We start from the raw sequence: 21,389 nt of genomic DNA on the forward strand, positions 1-21,389 counted from the left end.
GACACTAACCCGGTTTTAATGTGTCTTTCACCGGATCCCAATCCTTCTGTGCGGGTGGGGACCTGGCAGGGTTTACTCAGCTGATGGCTTGTCTGGAGGGAACACTCCGGGTCTTTGAGCAGGTAATCCAGGAGCAGAAGCCTGAGCCTGTGTTCACTTGTTTTCCCCTGATGTCTCTGCCCTTCCAGGTTTCCTTCTCCGAGTCAGGCTCCCTAGGCAACTCCTCCGGTAGCGACGTGACTTCTCTGTCCTCGCAGCTCCCGGACACCCCCAACAGTATGGTACCTAGTCCGGTGGAGACGTGAGCGAGGAACCCTCCCTGCCAGCCCGCGGACCTCGCATGCTCCCTGCATGAGACTCACCCATGCTCAGGCCATTCCAGCTCTGAAAAATCTCCGGCCCTTGTAATTATTGTTGTTATTTAAAGCGGGCGGGCAGAGGCACGCGACCGCGACGGGACGGCCAGCAGCGCTGGGACGCAGCCTGCACCGCTGAGACTGGAGACTCCGGCTCCAAGGACTTTTTTTTTTCCCTCATAACTAGAATTTGGGACATTCTGGGTTAGCTCCGCCCTCGCCTCTCCCTCGCTGCGTGGGGAACTGTCACTGTCTCTCTGCGCCTTGCTCGCCCGGGAACCCATCTGATGGGGTCCTACAGGGCCCTACCGGTGAGGACGCCTGCTCCGAACTCGCCTGCGCTGACCGGAGGCTTTGTTCTGGACCTGGCAGCGAGGACGGGACAATTCTAAGAAACAGACATAACCCCCAAAGCGCATGACTGCGGGACAGAGTAGAAACCAGACTGTCTTTTAAAAAGTGTTTTAAATTATCAGTCGACGGAGGACAGTGAGAGCCTTTGCCGAACAAACGTAAGTTATTGTTATTTATTGTGAGGCGAATAGTGGGACGAATATTTTGATCTTAATAAAACACAACCCGATGCCATGCCGCGCCTGTGTGCTGTTGGCGCCACGGGAGCCAGACGAATGCCACTTCGCGAGTGGGCCTCGTATCAGCTTCGCCGGCTCCACCCGCCCTCGTGCTGCGGTTCAATCGGCGCCCGACGGGCGGGCCAGACCCTGATTGGGCGCCGAGGGCGTGCCCGACGGGGATTGGGCGTCTACGGGGCGGGCCCGACACTTATTGGGTGCCGACGGGGTGGGGCAGGGCGGTTCCAGTGCAGAGTGAACTGCGAGGCGTTTCCGGAAGTGGCAGCACTCCTAGCCGGAGGGGAGGACACTTGGAGACTGATCCGATCGTGGGGTGACTGGTTTAGGGAGCGAAGCCCACTCTGCGCCCCCCGGGCTCTGCGGCGCGTCCTTCGTGTTGTCCCTAGAGTGGATGCGCGACGTGATCAATCTCGCTGCATTTATTAATTCCTCCGTCTAGACAGAGGAGAAGGCCGGGGCGGCTCCTTATCTACGTTTGGCATCACCTGCAAGCGATACACTGAAGGAGCCACAACAAGCCCCCGCTAGGATCGCGGCTGCAGGAGAAAATAAGTCCACCCAGAACCAGTCTGGCGTGTCCTTGGTTTATTTTCTTTCCAGGCCCGAAATGAAGGGGGCGGGGGATGGCCCCTGGATATGTCGTGCCCAGGTCACTTGGTGTGACATTTCAAACCCCTGCGACTTGTTTTCTTGAAAACTGGCTTTAGTGATCGCAGGAAATAACCAAGAGATACTGAATCTGCAGCAGGCCCCCGGGCAAGCAGGGGGTTGGGGGGAGGATCCTGGCAGGCTCAGGTTTTACCCTCTACAAATATTTAACCCTTTGGCAGTCTGGGATAGTTTTCCCCAAAGCCAGCATTCTGCCCTCCCTTGGTTGATTCAGAAAGCTGCCAGCTACCAGCCAAACCACCATCCTATGTAACAATCTGACATTCCTATTGTCTCCTCTCCACAGTTAAATGGCCAACTGATCCGGTTTTGTTTTTTTGAGAGCGTGTAGTGCCCTACTGCAGTAGGGGACAGTTACCATTCTAGCTTAGAGGTATGTGCCCAAACCCTCTGTTAGAAGCAGTTGCTTGGGCTGTCCAGCAGTTTCACACACACCCACCCACCCACCCCACAGCACCAGTTAACGAAGGAACAGTTCCTGGCAATAGAAGAAAATGATAACAGGTGGGAAAATTGAACCATATTTATAGTTTACTTCCTTAAAGTCAAGGTGATGTTAGCACTTTAAAAAAAGAGAACATTCTCTTTCGTGGGGATCTAGGAAATGGTCTGCAAATGTACACATATATATTCTGTATATCTATATTATATACATACACAGAATTAATTAGGGCCAGGTTTACCTCTTAAGGCTGGTTCTTTGAGGCGTCATTCCCTTAACTTAGACCATTTCCTTCCAAGCAGAAATACAGATTTCTCTGTTTTGCATCTGGTTGGCTATTGGATAGGAAATAAAACTATAATAAATCTTACTTTTGGAAACTTGCCTTTCAGAATATTGTTTTTTATTTTTTATTAAAAAGGAACGGGCCCTTAAAGAATTTCATTATTAGCACTAAATTTTTGCTTTGGACAGTGTGCAGTGTTTTACAAATATCTACCTGCCTAGTTACTATGATCTCTCCCCTCATCATTTATAGCTTAAGCCAACCAACAACTCATTTCCACTGGACACATCAATGCGCCTTTTATTCCTTTGGGGGAATTACCCAGGTAAAGGAGTGCTTTTCCTCCCACTACCCACCCAGAGGAGTGTGTGGTGCTCTCAAGTTCCCAGGAGGAAAGGCTTGTAACGTCTTTGGCAAGGTATCAGATCTACAGTTAGTTACATTAATAAATATCAATTTTACTGGCTCCCAGGACATCTTTAAACATATTTTGTAATGAAGTAGGGATTTCCTAGTAAATTAAATTACCTGTGACAATTACAACTTTTGTACTTTACACTAATGTTGAACAGGCGACATCTAGATCTGTAGGAAAATCTTAGTTAAAGGAAAGGGGCTATGGGTGGGAAAGTGGAATTATTTAGCATGATTCACGTCAGAAGATGTAACTAATTCTTTGCTTAGCTCTGTTGAATTAAGGCAGGAAAAGGATTCCAGAAACAGACAAAATTTTGGCCACACAATTTAGTACATATTGCAAGGCTTCATAATTCTGGGAAATTCAGAGTCCTTGTGGCAGTATTCCTATTGCATTTTAATATTAGATGAGTGTGGAACAGAAATCAGCCTTTCAGTTTTTAATATGGCGTAGGTTAAAGCTCAGTCTTGTCAGAGTTGGGAAGACCGGGTTTAAATGAGCCATTGTTCTAAGACTGCCCTTCCCAAGTGCCAGACTCTGCCACTTTTGCCTAGGGGTGGACACTGCCCGGCGAGAGAGAGAGAGAGAGAGAGAGAGAGAGAGAGAGAGAGAGAGAGAGAGAGAGAATATTAGCTAAATAGAAGCCCACTGGAGGGAGAAAACAATGGACGAGTATTGTTTTGCAGAGAAATAAGTTCCCAATGGAGCTGCGATAAAAGCAGGAAATTCGGAGTTTATTAAGCTGATGCATGGGCAGATTAGAGGCTTTTAACTGTGGTTCTGATTGATGTAAAAGTAAACTTTCTTTAAAATGCTGAGATTCAGTGCTATAATGAGGATTGTGTGACCAATTACAGGCTAGCACCTTGTTGATGAAGACTGCATGAAAAATACAGATAGAGCTAGGTTGAGAGTAGTGATGGGTGCAAGAAAGGGCACAAGGAAGTACTCCACTCAGATCCAGATGTGGGGGCAGTGGCCTTTGTGCCTTCTGCAGCAATCCCCAGGCAGGCAGCAATGCTTGGTGCATCTAGCCTTTGGTCCAGAAGGTCGGCACCTAGAGGGAGAGTGGCTCAACAACTGGACTCGGGTGGGCAGAAGTTTGTCTGTTGGCAAGTTGGATGTGTATCAGAAGTGTGGTTCAGAGAAGGGGATGATTGGGGACCTAGAGGACAATGTCATCTCTGACATCCACCAGAGCTGGACCAGGAGCCAAGGAAAGATGCAGGTGTTTTCCACAGCTGCAAGGGGTTGAAGAACAGAGATTAAGGTTTGAGCCAGGTCTTGACCTAGGCTGCGTGGATGTGGAGTTCTGGATTCAAGGTCAGGATGGGGCGACTGCCTGAGTCTGGCAGAGGGTAGGGGCACTGGGGAGCAGCCAAGCCCGAGGACTCCTGAGGAAGCTGCAGTTCTGATGTGCCCTTGGGCTTTTGGAGTAACTGGCTCTGAAGAGTTTAGGGGTAATTTTGTTACCTTAGGCACAAAATTTGGTTGCAAATGTTGCTGCTCCTGGGGTCCAAGCAGCTTTTTCGCGTGTGTTCGAATTCTGGGTTTGTGGTGCTCCACTGCCCCAGGTGGAAACTGCAGGCACTGCTGACTGTGGCACTGTCCCACACAAGGGCAGCCGGACCCTTTGGTTACATGTTTAATTGCTAATTCTGGGAGGTTAATCACGGTTGTCTCTATTATTTATGATTTTTTGGCAAATTTCCGAGCAGATAAGAGGTATATTCCACCGTGAATCGTCTCGCAGGAAGCATTATATATACTTGATACCCCCACCCCAGCCCGCAAGGACGCCCCTCTACCTGTTCCCTCTGGGACCTGCAACTTTCGCTGTCCCTCCCTCCTTCCCTCCCCAGAGATGGGGTGTATAGGATCCAAGCAGGAGCACCCGCAGTGCTTAGCATGGCTTACATCAGACCTTTTTATTTTCTTTCGATTTGTAAAACAGTAAAAAACATTGAACACACAAAATTCTGTAGCGCCATGAGGTTCAAAAAAAGAAATGGCTAGAATGCTAGGTAAGTTTGCTGTGTTGTTCAGCTTCCTGTGACAATCTTTAGGTTTCTGGGTCAGTTTTCCACAGCTAGATCTTTCTTGTAATTGCTAAATACTACTCAGGCTCCACACTGGGTGGGTTAAGACGGCCCCCTGTGGCCCAGCCCAGCAGGAGCGGTGCACATGACTGGCTGTATTCAGAGACATGGCCACCCTCATTGTTTCTTTTACTCTGTGTTGTTTCAAGTAAATTATTTAAGAAAATACTTGATGCTCCCTCATTTTCAAAAAATTTATTTTAGAGGCTAAATTTAGCTCAGCAACACTAATAGTTCACAGTGCTATCTGCCAGTGAAGTTCCCGACCAGTGGTTAGTGCTGTAATTTCAAACAGTACAAAGGCTTACTCAAAGTGTTAGCTACACAGGTCTCAACTCCGAAGAAAAACTTAGAGCAGTGCTTATAAATTCTTAACATTTTCTCAAATTTGTACTGCTTAATGTGAAAAGTCAACACTGAAAACTGTGTTACTTCATTACAAGAATGATATTTGTCTAACTTTACCATATTACAATTACAAGTTACATAGCATGGAAGTAATAAACAACTCCAAAATATTATGCACAAAGGAAACAAACTCAATTTGCAAAGCTAGGAAGGGCAGTCTGAACAGTCTTTATAAGCAATGCACAGAGGGTATCTACAGTAGGAGAGTATAAACAGATCAGAGGCTCCTCAAGGAACAATGGAAAACACTAACAAAGGGACTCAAATACAGAATTAGCTAAAAAACATTTATTTTTTTTCTTTTTTCAAGAAAAATTGCCGGGCTTCTTCCCAGGCCTGCTGAGGAAATCTGTTAGCCAGTTCCAGGTAGTTCCCGAGGTTCTGGAATTTTCCTGAGGAAGACAGAAAAGAGACTAAAACGTAACTCCTGAAAGCTTAGAAATTAAACATATTTTTTATATCAGAGTGCAAATGAGACCATACATTTCCAGTAAAGCACTGTAGTGTAAGTGTTATAAACATGTATTTTAGCCACAATTCAGTCTGTGTTCCTAACATTAACCTATATATAAAACATTAAGAAGTATTTATTTGGGGACTCTAGGTACAGTGAATATAACATAACATGGTGACAGCTGTGTATAGTCTTGCATAGGCACATCTGAATGTGTGAATGATGACTTCTTTATTATTATTATTTTTGGTGCTGAGGTCTGCACACAAGGTCCAGCTCTTCCACTGAATCACCATCTGGGCCTAAATGGTGACTTCTTTTTCCTAAAATAATCTACTCAATTTAAAACATGGACTTAGGCCTAACTTTGAAACTGTTCAAATCTGGCATGCATTCAGTAGTTTAGCAGAACAGAGGTAATCTTCAGCAGCTTTGCTGATCTCCCAAAACACTTGGTCATGGGACAGTGGCTATGAAAGCTCAAGCTCCTTAGTTCTGAGAACCTGGGAGCCCACAGCTGCTTTCAAATCTAAGAGATTACCTGGACAACAGCCTACAAATGACAGACACATTTTATTGAGGACTTAATCTAAGCAAAAAGGGAGCCCATGTAGAAGCGGTAAGCTGGGTACTTGGTAAGAAGTCATCTTACAAAAAAATCAAAGATTATTAATTTGTCTGAGTCAGGTTTCATTGTGTAGCCCTGGCTGGCCTGTAACTTGCAGATAGCCACCTGCCTCTGCCTATAGTATACTGAGATATGTATATGCACATACATATATATGTACATACACACACAGCCAGAGGCATTGGACCTCAGAACTGGAGTTACAGGTGGCTGTGAGCTGCCTGATGTGGGTGCTGAGAACTGAACTCTGGTCTTCAGCAAAAGCAGCAGGTGAGGGGGACTGCTGACCATCTCTCCAGCTCTCACATCATTTTTCTTTAATTAAGGAAGCATGCTATGAACTGTCACTAATAGTGCTGAGAGCAGAGCAGAGAGCAACCGTTCAATTGCTGTTTTATGTGAAGCCTGTTGTAGATATGTAAGGAAGGCAAAGAAAGTGCTGGCCCTCTCCTACCGCCATCCTCTATCCCTGAGAAAGAAGACTGGGACTTCCTCTGGCTTTGCTCAACCAAGCAAAGGGAGGCAGCTTCAGCCTTTGGGACTTGGCTTTCCACACACTTAAATGGTGACTCATCTTTTTTTAGGGCAGAAGAAAAAGAAAAACTTCTACATACTTATACTGGCAAAAAATATTGTTGCTTAATTAAACATAAATACATTAGAATATTTGTAAAAGTATTTTCATATGCTTAAAAGTCAAACACTTGTTTTGTAATAGTAACAAACTGGACTGATTTCCCTTACATGTCCTAAAAAGAAACAGAGGCTGCCCCTGAGTGAGGGCAGACCTGAGCTTGCACATGGGGGCTGCTGCACACAGTGGCGCCGACGTGAGTTCTGTTTACTTTCCGAGTACCTGAGTCAATAAAGCCTCCCATTTTTTCAAGACACTGTAACAGTTTTGTTGTATTTTCTTCTGTGTACTTTGCAACACCTGCCTACTGTAGATTTTTTTTTTTTTGGTATGACAGCCAAGTTGTCTCCAATTAAAGCTTCCTGATGGGTGCCATAAAGAACCCTATAGGTTAGGAGTGGGCCTAAGAACAATGACTATTATATATTTCACTTCATGTAGCCCAGGTTCACCTCAAATTCACTATATGGCTAAGGGTGACTTTGAAAGGGTTCTGTCTCTACCTCCCTGTGCTGGGATTACAGATATTTGCCACTATGTCCAGTTCTGAAGAGCACTTATCACTATCAAACTAATAAGGACTTGGGGAAAACCTAGAGTGGGACTCAATAATCAGAGATTCTGCCACAACAGCCAGAGACCAAACTGTACTTCTCAATTATAGCCTGGGTAGCAGGCTATTTTAAGACATTTAAGATCCTAAAAATGAAGCTTAGAATTCTACATCTCCACCTCTGACCAGGAGGACACCTCAGCAGGACCGAGAAGAACAAACGCTCGAGACTCTTTACTTCCCGCACTCTGCAAATGGGATGTTAATGTCTCTCAATGTAGAGCTTATTTCCAATTAAAATAGGTCAAGGGCTTGAATTTAGGGTTCTAGCTATTGTCATGGCACTTTTTCTTTTCAACATGGACAGAGAATCCATGTTAGGGACTGAAGCACTTTTGGTGATTTGTGTGGGCCAATGGTAATATTATGTGACTTCCCTGTTTTTAGTAATTATCAGCAATTAAAAGAACTTGTACTAGGCAAGGACACAAAGATGGTTTCTGGTTTTCTTTATTTCTATGTGCCTTCTCTGTCGAGTCAAATGATAGAGTTGATTTCTTTACTTCTCAAGTATTTGGTGTCTGAACCTCACATAATTGTTGTGGAAAAAGGAATGCAAGGCCATTCAGCTGGCTGACACAAACATGAGATTCAGTCTCAGTGGCCCCACCTTTGAGATTTGAAGACTGGTTATCCACAGGACCTGGAGTCTGTGCAAAGTCCTGTGTGAGAAGAGAGAAGTGAGTGAGAGTAACGTTCTGATCAGAATTGCACAAGGTCCCTCCAAACAATACGTCACAGCCCCACGGATAGAACAGCAGCGGACAATGAGACTGTGCCCAGACTCTTGAAAGCTGAAACTAAGTTTCCTGCATGAGCACTGCCGAGGGCTGGCCAGGGTACTGTCTACAACCACAACTGTATACCCAAACCTGAAACCTAGGCAAAATGCACTATTTTAAGCTAAGAAGAGATTTTTTAAAAGTTCTTTTGGGGGTGGTGGTGGTGTAGGAGTTTATGATTTTATAACTCTAACCCAGACTGGACTCAAATGAGTGATCCTCCTGCCTCATTCAGACTCTTGAGTGCTTGCATTATAGGCGTGGGCCATTACTCCTGGCAAGGGTTTTTACAAACTATCAATGTAAGAGTCCTTATAATCCAGAACAGCCAGGACTGTTACACAGAGAAACCCTGATTCAAAAAGCTAAACAAAAACAAAAAACAAAAACAGTGTTGTGCATCTAACCCTTACAGTCTGTTCACTTTACTTGTAAATAGAAATTGAAAAAAAAATGTAGTATACAAGGTATAAATCTTCAGAAACCAACGACAGGCCATAATCTCAATTTAACATTCTATCTAGTGATTACTAATAATCTATATATGGAACCATGACACATTTTTAAGTTAAAATTTAAACTAACTTTCTTGAGCACAATTATTTATAGAGAAAAAGATTCAAATTCACCAGTCTAATAATGCTATCCCAAATTAAAAATGAAGTTATTTCTGTACCACTTAGCAAAACTATATTAGATATGGTTTATCTGGAAGAGTTGTGACATTACCCCCAAATGGTATGTATGTACACACACATACACACACACACACACACACACACACACACACACACACACACACACAAATAAATTTGGACCTCATTCATATTTGTGATTTTTGAAAAAGTCTCACTACACAGTTTAGGGTGACTTCAGACTGTCATCCTCCTGCATCAACCTCCAGAGTGCTTATATTTTTAAAGTATTTTTAAAGAAACTAATGTGGCACACATGGAAGCTTGTCTCAGCTGAGGCCTTTCTAGTTAAGCTCTAAAAGGCCTCCCTCCCTCCCAGGTCTTGCTTTCTCCACAGCATTCACCTTCGGCTTGTTATGCTACTTGGTCTTTTTGTTGCTTCATGAATGGTCTTGAAGGTGAGTGTTATCTATCTTATTCGTTGATACAACTCGAGGGTCTACAGCAGAGCCCAACAAAGAGTAAGTGATTTGAACAGAAAAGATCAGGGTCTGAAAATGCCTAACATGCGTTCTTACTTAATGACAGAGCGGGTCTCTTTAAGACCAGATGAAGAGCCCTGTGCTGAAGTGATGGCTTTACAGTGTAAAGAGTTTATTACGATTTTAATTTAATCATGATCCAGTCTGAAATCATGCTTGCAGATCCGAATACATAACTTGAATGCATTTTCAGAAAACAGGACCCAGACTCAAATGTAACAACTAAATTGAAAAGAAAATATTTCTAAATCTCATTGACTGTGCTTATTAACTGATCATTGCTAGAGAGAGACAAGGAGTATAGGCTGTGATAAAGGCGGCCCCGGAAGTCCTCCACTGTGCTCTGTGGCTCCCAGGCAGCTGCATATGCTCACACTCTGACAGAGATATCTGAGCACTAGCCAGCACAGGGACAACACAAAAAACCCTGCTTCCTGTTTCACTGTTAGGAAGAACAGGAAGTATGTGCAGCAGGGAGCAATTTTAAGAGTGGAACATTTGGGAAAAAAAAAGACATTTCATAAAATAATCCATAAAGATATGAAAAACCCTAGTTTGGAACTGTCGTCTTGATTTCGCTCTGCCAGCTCAGTGAGCTAATGTACACCCAGTGTCAGCGCTTCCCACGGCACTGATTCTAACTTCAACCCTACAGAATTTCGTTGGATCAAATACAAGGTTGTACTTCAAACTTTTAGTGAAAAAGAAAAAAGAAACAGGTTTTATCCTCCACCTTTGTACACATATTTATTTATTATTTTCAATCTGTGAATGTTCAAGTTTTATTACAAAAATATGGAATGCGCCATCCTTGCGTAGGGGCTATGCTAATCTTCTCTGTATCGTTCCAATGTTAGTGTATGTGCTGCCGAACCAAGCACATCATATTTATTTTTATAATGTTCAAATAAACTCAAAATGTTATCTTTCTTCAGCAATTATAAATTAGCAAGACTAAAAAGCAGACACATGTGCCAGTTGAAGACTTAAGGGAGCCTGGTGTCCTGTTAAACAGTTTTAACTAGGTACAAGTTTCCATTTTATCAATAGCAAACAAGCTCTTTGCTTGAAATCCTCCAGGCAAAAGCATTCGGCATTCCACCCTGCTTCTAGTAATGTGACCTCAGGCTTTAGAAATTACGTTTGCAGCACAGACACAGGTGGAGGGCGAGAATAGAGCTGCTTTGAATTGACTTCTCAGTCTCACAAGTTTCCCATAAAACAGGAGAAGCAGGTTGACGGTACCTGGATGAATGTGGCCAGTAAAATACAGCTCATCTCTTGCTCCAGAATGAGCTTGTTCTGATGGTTGTTGTGACACGCGGTGATAAGTGAAGGAAACAGCACTTTGATGAGCCTCGGGTCACTGAAATACTGGAAAGGCAGCTGGCAGAGCTTCTGCAGCACCGTTGGGTGGCGGCCGGACTGAACAATCACCTACAACAGAGCAGGAGACAGTCAACTGCCAAAGCCCTGGCCTGCCCCTTAGTCAGTTGTCGTTGGTCTGAAGCAGGGACCATGCTGAAGGAGGTAAAGAAAGAGAAAGGCGCTTGATTCCTTACCAGAGCTGAATGTAAGTGATATCCGAAAAGAGCCAAGCTTTTAGAAACCTCATTTCTCAATGTAAAAAACAAAAACAAAAACAAAAAACAAAAAAAGGCTCCAAAGGTCTTGTGGTCATTTAACAATCATAATCCACAATAAAGGGCACAACGGAGAGAACCGTCGCCTAGGGAACAGATTTAGGACACGCAATTTTAATGGAGCATGTTCATGTCCTTAAAGCAGTCTCCTATTCCTAACAAAGTAAGATAGTGTCTGCAGTGGCCCTGCCCACTGCAGTCTCTGCCTAACTTAGCTCACTGCATACACTGCATACGGCTAGATGGGTTCCTTATGTAGACAAGTCCTAGAAAGGAAAGGAGGCTGACTGTAGGAAATGGAACAGTTTCAGCTAGTACAGGCTCTGAAAGACCCTTCCTCCAATCCCTACTTCTTATCTTGGTTCCCATCAGTGCCATTGAGTCTAAAAGGAGACTGTTTAGACAAATGAGACTGTTGTCTTGCAGCAGTCTGGGTTTACAACTGTGTACACTTTAATAGGGCAATGCAATTAGTGGGCTGGCAGGGAAGCTCTCCTAATTCACTCCCTAGGCTGAAATGATAAACTAAGAAATGCCAAAATCAGATCTGTTTCAAGTAACTTTGATTAGACAATTCTCATATGAAACAGCAGGGTGACCCAAAGCCTACTTCGTAGTATGGGAGGAAACCAGAGAACATTAGGGACACTGCAAAAGCTGAAGGTCAGGACTGTAAATTGTTCTGGGGGGTGGGGTGGGGAGAACACAACGTTACAGGTACACACCCAGACAGGACGGCATTCAAATTGAAACCAGAAGGACAGAGTGAAACAGCAGAGGCAGGAGAAACATAAATTACTGGGATTTACAAGTTTTCAAAGTACTTTTAACAATATTTTAAGAACACATTCTCAGATGATAATGCAGTGTGCTTTAAGAACAAAATCAACAAAGTAATAGTTCACATATTTTTGTTCAATAGCTAAAATGACATCAAAAACTTCTGGAGAATGTTGATAGGGACCTGTTAATGCCTTTAAATCCAAAAGGAATTTTAAAGACTTGCATTGTGACAATTCTGCACATGGCTGTGCAGTGCCATTTCTGACACCAACTGAGAAAAATGTGCTCTACCATCTACCTTATTGATAAAACTTCCACTTAAATTTTTATTTTAATTATTATCTACATATTTTGTAACACAGCCAAATGGTTACCACTTTAGAATTTATAACAATGCCATTATTGAAATCCTCCCCACCTTCTTTGGGCAAAAATTAAGAACCAATTTTTTTTTTCTTTTGAAACTTCATTGTTAAAATGCCATTACTGGACGACAATTCACTAATTCAGAAGGTATTAAAAGGGGCCAGTTTGGCTGGCACAGACACAATATCAACTCAAAGATGCCAGCTCCCTGGTTCTGGTAATTAGCACAGAGTGAGAACACTGGTTCTACTCAGAGCATTCAGCCTCCTGAAGCAGTGTCCCCTGGCGACTTGCTATCCCCTCAAGGAACAGCACTGATTATCTATTACCTGCTTATAGAGTGAGTTTATAAATCTCACCAGCAGTGTAGTAAGGCAACCCTGCTGGAGGCCACCACTTTTAGGTCTTTGGATTGGAGAAGATGCAAATGGACAAAGGACAGTTTAGCTTGCATTAAAGAGCTGTAGCCACAGACTGCTTATTCAGGACCTGACCTTGTGTTTGTAAGGAATCTGAAAGAGCTAGTGAGACACTTTCCTACTCACACTTGGCTGTAGTCAGTGGGACACTTTAGATGCTGTGGGAAAGCAGGGTCTGGAGGTCCAGAAAGTACACTGAGACCTGGTGGGCTAATTCAGGTGGGCTTGTGGCAGAGAGTGTAACGTGGTGAACATCAACAGTCAACTAGATTGGGTAAGTGCTTCTCTTAGGGTTAGGGAAGAAAGTCCGGGCAATACAAATATCCAGACTTTGATGCTCAGGGTTTCAAGCACTAGGAGAGTTGCCTGTTGGGCTTGTGAAAGATGCCAGGCTGAAGGCAGGCCTTGGTTTTATTTCATTTCCCCACTCAATTCTCAGGGCTTAGGTGATCAAATATCATCCTGGACTGCTTTCCAAAATTTTCAAAAGCAGTAGGAAGTTAGTAGAATCATCATGGAACACAAGGGTCTTCTTGGATGTGCATAGTTAATCAGCTCACACTTACAATACAGAGTTTCTGCCTCCCTTCTTGATGGAGCTGTAACCACTGGACTGTTATCTTGCCACCCAAGTGGTCAGGATACCTGTCCCACCTTTCAGAATATACTGGTTAACTGGATTCCCAGAGTCTCCTTCCAGAGCACTGCAGCAGTGAGATGGGAGTGCTCTTGCTGTGTGGCTCTAAGGTGGCTAAAGTCGTCAGCTAGAGATTCAAGTCAGGAGCAGGTACCTCAGTAACGACGACAACGGCTTTCTAAGAGGTTGTCTATTTTCAGATGCTGGGTCTGGTCAGGTGACTAGTGGATAAAGGTGTTTGTCATCAACTCTGATAATCTGAGTTTGATCCCTGGAACCCAGATGGGAAGGAGACATGGTGAAAAGAAAGAATCAACTTCTGTTGGTTCACAAGTACTGTGGTGTGCTCACATGTGCACACAGAAGTCCACATGCACAAATAAATACATAAATGTAGCAGATTAAGAGAGATGCAAAGTGACCTTGGCCATAGGTACAATTATGAAATAGGTGTTTGCCAGGTGTGATGGTGCATGCCTTTAATCCCAGCATTCAGGAGACAGGGGCAGGCAGGTCTCTGTGAGTTGAAGGACAGCCTGATCTACATAGTGAATTCCAGAATTACATAGAGAAATGTTGTCTCAAAAAAAATGGTGGAATTCTAAGAACAGGAGATCTGAGGGTCTGCCTGTACTCACTGATCAGCTGAGTAGCCTTTGGCAAACTGTTCAATTGCTCTGGGTCTGAGAGTATATAATGTTTTTAAAAGTATTTTCTTTGAAGTCTCTCACATACAAATCAAATAGTTCAGGTTCACAAAGTAAAACAACAGCAGTATTACAAAACGCCTCAATAAAGAAAGAAAAAAGGCAAAGAATACTGCATTTTTAAACATATTCTTTCTCACTGAAAGATTTCTACATTTTAAATTTCAGAAAAATAATAGGAAAACTATTTGACTAGGTTAGAAAGGCTTTGCAGCCATCCTTCGACCTTGCTCATGGGAGGGCCATGGCAGCATAGCTCCTCTGGTCTCCTACAGAGAGGCCAGGGGCATAATTCTGTTCTGTTGCCCTGCTGACCATAGGGTTTTCTTTAGTGTCCTTGATGAGGGAATCACAGGTGGCAGACAAGAGTCCCATGATGACTAACTACTCTTTTGTTACTAGTAATAATTCTACAAGTTGTAGCTTTAGAAAAAGGAAACAGAATTCTGGAAATGTGTAGGCAGGACCAGGAGGATCTGAATGCCAGAGAAAAAGAACTCCAGGAAAGAGGGTGGGGGGTGGTGTCCAGGTTACACAAGTGAACTTGGTAGTTCTTTAATTTGCTTTGGATTCTGGCCACCCACTAGGCTTCTGGCACCAACCAGAGAGTGCTAACTTGAGCCATCATTTGTGGTATGTGTCCCATGCCAAGTGATGTACTACTGCCACAGTAACAAAAGAGAATTGGGAGTCCTTCTCCTTACACACAGAGAAGATGCACTATGTGGGGCAGGGCTGAGGTATTTATACACACAAAGAATCCGGTGAGGATGCTGTACTAGGGGCGGAGAGAGAGTGTTCCTTGCCCATATTCTCTTGAAGCTACATTGACAGGGTGGATTGTATGTGGAAGACTGGATCAGATGCAGGCACTTGGAAATTGTAGGTGAAGGAATTTTTTTTTGTGGAGGGACAAAACTCACAGATTTAGTATTAGTTTGTCTTAGCTGACCAAAGCAAAACACTATAGCCTGGAGGGACATATGTGACACATAATTGTTTCCTACCATTCAGAAGGCTTTAGAAGTCTGAGGTCGGTCAGGCTTTCTTGGGGATCTTCTTTCTGGATGCCTCGGTGTGTGCTTTCCTTGGCTTAGTGCATATGAATAGAGTGATACTTCTATTCTTGTGTAAACCCACTCATCCAATGTCCTCAGAATGATGTTCCATTAGAAAGGCAAGCATCACTCTGCAGGTGCTACAGAGGTAAATAGCTATGTTACAGGTACTCAAGAGTGCTGGTACTAGATAGCTGTGGGTTCTAGGTCTGGCTTAACCACTCAGCTAATTTAAATTCAGTCTTTTTCATAAAAGAGGTGGATAGAAGCTTTCAAGGTTTAAATTCAAGGTTTAAATTTCAAGGCCGACCTAATGTGTCCACGCCCACAGAACAATGATAGCGTTAGTTATGAGTATTGGTTATCTTACCAGTTGTCTACTCTGCACTCTCTGTTGGACCAGGAAGAGAGCTCACATCCAGCTTAACAACTGCCTTCCAGCATCTCTCCCCCATTTCCTTAAAGTAGAAGATCTGGTAGAGGCAGGCTTCAATCATCAGCAGGCTTAATGTCATCTGAGAAGCCATTACTGAGGTTGCTCCCTGGCCTTGCCTGTGCAAAACAGAGCTATGCAAACAGTGTTTGGGGTGCCAGCCAGGATCTTGTGGTGGTGAAATAGGAAATGCATTCTGACAGTTTTGAAAAGAAAATCCTTGCATAAGCATGGTCCAAGAAACATAGGTAAGTAGTACAGAGCAACAGAGGCTTAGCTAGCGCTCTCTCTCTCTCATTCTCTCTCTCCCCTCTCCCCTCCCTCCCTTCTTCCCTTCCTCCCTTCCTCCCTCTCTCTACCCTCCCTCCCTCCACCCTCCCTCCCTCCCTACATGAGTTTGAGGCCACTGTGTTGGACTGGTTATTATGGAAACTGTTATAGGCTTACAATTCATATCTAGAATGAGCTTCCCTTGACATACTTAAGGAAATCCTTAAGTACTGGAAGACATCCCAAGTAGTATAGCTGACAAAAGTCAGTTCAGCCACGTGCAGTGGTGCACACCTGTGACTCCAGCACTTGGGAAATTATGGTCAGAGGATCAGAAGTTCAAGCTTGAGCTGAGAAGTATCAAAACTTCCCATATTCCTCACTCCCTACCCCAGCAGCAAACAGCAAAGCGATTGGATATTGTGATACTCTGAACCACATTGTCTAGAAGGACAGACACCAGAACTGAGATTTTCAAGGTCCTAAGCACCAACTAGGGAATTCTGGTTTGCCTACATGGAGAGATATGGACAGGTAACACTTGTGTCTTATGAGGGAGGCAGGAGGTCAAGGTTGTCTGGGGCACTGTACTACCAGAACCTTAGCGACCTCCAGCTAGGCTGAGGTCAGTACTCTGGAGCCTAGCCCCTCTATCTATAGAATCTGAGGTCAGCTCCAAGGTGGCAGATAGGGACCACTGCTGTTATAAAGAGAATTCAAGCTTCAGGAAGTTCAAGAGATAATAGTCTAAATCCCCAGCCAGTCTGGGCTGGAGCTGGGTCTGGAAAACTCTCTAAACTCCAAATATTGACTTGTTCTAGCCTCTCTGGCCCATTCAGGGCTACCTTACTCACAAGGCTGCCCATTCCTGGGTAGAGAAGCTCTTGTTACCAGTTCTGGGCTCACTCCTATGACTGGCTATATATATATATATATATATATATATATATATATATATATATATATATATATATATATATACACACACACACATATTGAATGGCATGACAATGCACATATTGTTATTTTATGTTTATGAGTATTTTGCCTCCACATATGTTCATGTGTGGCTGGTGCTGGCAGAGGCCAAAAGGAGGTGTCCAATCCCCTGGGCCTGGAGTGATAGGCATTGAACCTGGGTCCTCTGAAAGAACAGCTAGTGTTATCAATTGCTGAGCATCTCTCCCATGCTGTGATTTGCATTTTAAATATGTAGCTGCCTCAGAGAATCTTGCTCCTTAGGTTTTCTATCCTGATTTCCCCAGCAATCAGCAAGGCTCACCCTCTGTTGGAAGTCTCTGTGACAACAAAAGGGGCTTGCCTTTTAGTAGATGTTTAACAACTTTCAGGTTTTTATTCACTTTTAGAGATATTCTTGTGAACTTGATGGGAACATACTTTTTCCAACCCATACATCTTTAGTGTACCTTTCCCCCAGTGTTGTTTCCTTTTAGATATTACTCTGGTAAAAACAGTTTGTGGAGGTGTCATTGGCCTGGGGCCAGGCGAGCACGCTACCCACAGCCCTCCTACCGTAGTTTCCATGGTTTTTAGGCTGACACACTTTATCTGGAATTCTTAATTGGTAAATTATCTATATAAATGAGAATTCACATATCTTCTGCCAGTGTGTGGTCTGTTTGGGGACCTTCCAACTTTTGAGTACAAAACTTGTGACTTAGAACAGCAACTGTTCTCTTTCTAGACAATTAGGCTCACTTTTCAAGCCTAATCTTTGGTCTTAATTTAAACTCATGAAACTCAAGAAGAAAGAAGACCAAATTGTGGATACTTCATTCCTTCTTAGAAGAGGGAACAAAATACCCATGGAAGGAGTTACAGAGACAACGTTTGGAGCTGAGACTGAAGGAAGAACCATCCAGAGACTGCCCCACCTGGGGATCCATCCCATAAACAACCACCAAACCCAGACACTATTGCATACACCAACAAGATTTTGCTGACAGGCCCCTGATATAGCTGTCTCCTGTGAGGCTATGCCAGTGCTTGGCAAATACAGAAGTGGATGCTCATAGCCATCCATTGGACTGAGTACAGGGTCTCCAATGGAGGACCTAGAGAAAGTACCCAAGGAACTGAAGGGGTCTGTAGCCCTATAGGAGAAACAACAATCTGAACTAACCAGTACCCCCAGAGCCCATGTCTCTAGCTGCATATGCAGCAGAGGATGGCCTAGTTGGCCATCAGTGGGAGGAGAGGCCCTTGGTCTTGTGAAGATTCTAGGCCCCAGTATAGGGGAATGCCAGGGCCAGGAAGTGGGAGTGGGTGGGTTGGGGAGCAGGGGGAGGGGGGAAAGTATAGGGGATTTTTGGAGAGGAAAATAGGAAAGGGAATAACATTTGAAATGTAAATGAAGAAAACATTTAATAAAAAATAAAAAAATATGATAAAAATGCTGTAATAGAAAATATATCTAAAATATTAATACTTGGTCTGCCTCTGGTATAGCTTTGTTAAAAATCTGAATAGGAGGAGGAAGAGGAAGACGAGGAAGGAGAGGAAAGAGACAGAAAGTCAAAGTAGGAAGGCAGGGAAGAATTTAGTCTGCAGACTTCACCTATGTGACACACATATATATTTCACCTATGTGACATCTGTTCCAGTCACTCTAAGATCTAAAGAGAGTGAAGAGTCATATAAACACGGAAAGCAGCCTGATCTCCTCTTCCTTTCTCCAACTGTGATACCTGGGCTGCAGCCAGAGCAGGGAAGGAAGGAACAATGCAAGCAGGCCTCTGTGCAGAGCTAAGAGCATCATCAGGCATTTACTGAGTATCTGTACTGCTCAGCACTGGCCTAAGGCACTGACTGAGTTAGAGAACTCTATTTCTACAGAGCAGACCATCTTCCTTCATGATTCAGGTCAGTTACTACCCCAGGAATTTCTGCACACTGCAGCGGAGGGTAGCAATTCATACTTCAGAGGCCAACTTCAGAGAGTAGGGGTTTGGTCTCTAGGAGCTCAGCATCAGTAAGTTTGGAAAGAGTGTTGCAGAAAAGTAGGTAAAACTGACAACAGGAAGAAGCAACAGGGACACAAATAAAAGAAGTAAGGATTAAAATGATTTCAAAAAATAAAAATTCAGAAAGTTGTCAGGAACCATTTGATGTAAGAGAAAACATCTCTTTTTTCCAGTTTGGTCTTGAAAACATGGGTATAGTATGGTAAAATATCTTACTAATTATAAGCAATTATCTTCATTTACTACCACATACCTTTAAAATTTACTTCTACATACATGATGATCCTCACATACCTGACATTGCAGAAGGAACTAATTCCTTAAGGCAGCAAAAATATATACTAAATCTATATGACACAAGAAGGCAGGAAATTAAAATATTTCTTTAAAAGTGACTGTAAGTAGTTTTTGAAGGGTAATGTGATCACCTGAAAACATCCCTTTTTGGGGGGGTATAGTACATTCCCTGACCATATCAAAATGACAACAGTAAACAGCAGACTGCAGAAGTGTTGTGTGGCTACTTCTCAACTTCTTGTACACATACTGGCTACAATCTACAGATGCTAGAGTAACATCTATAGCTCCAGGGAATTCACCCACAGACACAAAACAAGGAAGTAACCAGAAACAGGACAGAAACCCATCACATTCTATTTCTCTCTCTCTCTCTCTCTCTCTCTCTCTCTCTCTCTCTCTCTCTCTCTCTCGACAGGGTTTCTCTGTATAGCCCTGGCTGTCCTGGAACTCACTTTGTAGACCAGGCTGGCCTCGAACTCAGAAATCCGCCTGCCTTTGCCTCCCGAGTGCTGGGATTAAAGGCGTGCACCACCACGCCCAGCAAATGTTAGGTTTCCCCCCACTATTTGGGAAAATAGAGTTTTGGCTTCTAAAAGCAAGCTATAAGTTAGTTTTGATTTATAAGTTATTCAGGAGCTTGTATCTACCACATCAGAGCACAAGCTCTGCTCACCCTAGGGTTTTCAAGGCCCTCAGCTAATGCTGTGTCTTTGAATCTGTAAGGGCAGATGATGGAGACTTTTAGCATCTTGGCACAGTGGTATAGGGATTTGAGTGTGTGTGTGTAAGGGGGCAGTTTTATTCACAATGTATTGAAAGTTGTTCTGTCAAACCAGACCAGTTCTGTCCATTAGTGTGATGGGGTAAATGGAGCATAGCAGAATGGATGCAAATAGTTAAAATTTACTAGGGCAAATTCCTTGTGCCTAAGAATCCCCAATTTGTTTTTTTCTTTTTCTTGTCAGAGACAAAATGTCCTCAACACAGGAGCAAAAATAGGTGTCTAGACATCTAAATTCACTAAAACAGACAGCTCAGAAAGCCTGTAAATCATTGGAACAAAGAGTATTTTTCTAGTAGAACAGAAACAGTGTAGTTGGTGCATTCCTCTCTGCAAACCTGGGTGTGCACAATGCTGGAGCAAAGAGGTAGCAGCGATGGTGGCAGGTTCATCAGTTGCTGCTCTTGCCAGTTTGTCATCCCTGCGCATGACAGGAGCAATAAAACGAGAACGTCCTCGAGGCCAGCAACTTCTCCATTTTTTTAAATGGCATGTCCCAAACACACACCCCTTGCTTCTTTAATTTGATGCCTTGTGGCGTAGGGTAGGAGTGGTGGCTTTAACATCCAGGAGAAAAATAAGATTCTGTCCACATATTTAATCATCAAATCACAATGAAAGAAAAGAAACCTGAGTATTTCCTAGTCTAGTCCTGCAACAATTTTCTCTTTCCAAACTTGCCTCTTCCATAGATATTTCTAGGAAGGAGTTAACTGCAGAAATCTTACAGACTATACAGGAGGTAGCCTTTGAGCAGCAGCCTTCTTGGTGGTCCGGGATTCATTGCTGTGTAGCAGCAGTAGAGAATCCAGGAAGGAGGAAGAGAGGGGAAAATAGAGAGGAAGCCAGGGTCAAGAGAAACAAAACTGACAGTAGTTGGGGACCTGGCCTCTCCTACATACTGGAATCCAGGTGAGTCTAGACAGGGGTCTTCTCAGGTAGGGAGAGGCAAGTAGCTGTCTCTCTATGTTCCAGGGGAAACTGAGAAGGGCCTTAATTAGCTTCCTGAGAGAAATCCTCTATCTGCTGAGGGGAAATAGGAGAGGGCCACTGGGCAGAACCTCTCACTCCTCTTCTGGAAAATAAGGAATCACCATTATTGGTGCCAGCTCCTGGATGCTTGGGCATCGAGTGTGGAGGTCTGACAACTACCTACCCATCTACCCATTCTCCAAATACTGGAGTGTGAGCCATGTCTCAGGACATCAGCCACACGCTAATAGTATCAGACTTTTCAATCTTCCCAGTCCTTGGTCACCACATAGGTCCTTCATGACCTCAGTTCTGCCTCATCTCAGGCTTATCTCTTGTGCCTGTTCAAATGCTAAGTCTCAGCCATAAACAGCGCGCAGTTCCCTGTACCTGTTAGGCTATTTTGTACCTCAGTACCTTTGCTTATGCTCTTTCCTATGCATATTCCTATCATGTGTTTGAATTTCACTCTTCAGA

The 21,389-nt window shown here is 43.6% G+C and overlaps 2 protein-coding genes and 1 pseudogene across 5 annotated transcripts in view; 1 reads left to right on the forward strand and 2 right to left on the reverse strand.

The window, feature by feature from the left end:
* Isl2 (ISL LIM homeobox 2) overlaps nt 1–565 on the forward strand; it is a 30,496-nt gene extending 29,931 nt beyond the window's left edge. The window contains exon 7 of the mRNA XM_029481358.1: nt 189–565. Within this exon, the coding sequence (XP_029337218.1) occupies nt 189–305 (117 nt within the window). The 3' untranslated portion in view covers nt 306–565. The remainder of the gene's footprint in view (nt 1–188) is intronic.
* Nucleotides 566–5,043: 4,478 nt separating this feature from the next.
* Scaper (S-phase cyclin A associated protein in the ER) overlaps nt 5,044–21,389 on the reverse strand; it is a 343,420-nt gene continuing 327,074 nt past the window's right edge. For 3 of the 4 annotated variants that reach the window (XM_021171564.2, XM_029481364.1, XM_029481365.1), the window contains 3 exons: nt 10,805–10,996; nt 8,211–8,262; nt 5,044–5,663 (listed from right to left, as the gene is read on the reverse strand). In XM_021171564.2, coding sequence (XP_021027223.1) covers nt 5,560–5,663; nt 8,211–8,262; nt 10,805–10,996 — 348 coding nt within the window. In that variant the 3' untranslated portion in view covers nt 5,044–5,559. Of the gene's footprint in view, nt 5,664–8,210; nt 8,263–10,804; nt 10,997–11,121; nt 11,484–21,389 lie in introns of those variants that run through there. The other variant, XM_029481366.1, reaches the window with a different exon arrangement.
* LOC115032113 lies at nt 10,349–10,440 on the reverse strand (annotated as a pseudogene).

The sequence above is a fragment of the Mus caroli genome, chromosome 9 (genome assembly GCF_900094665.2).
Source record: "Mus caroli chromosome 9, CAROLI_EIJ_v1.1, whole genome shotgun sequence".
Lineage (NCBI taxonomy): Eukaryota > Metazoa > Chordata > Mammalia > Rodentia > Muridae > Mus > Mus caroli.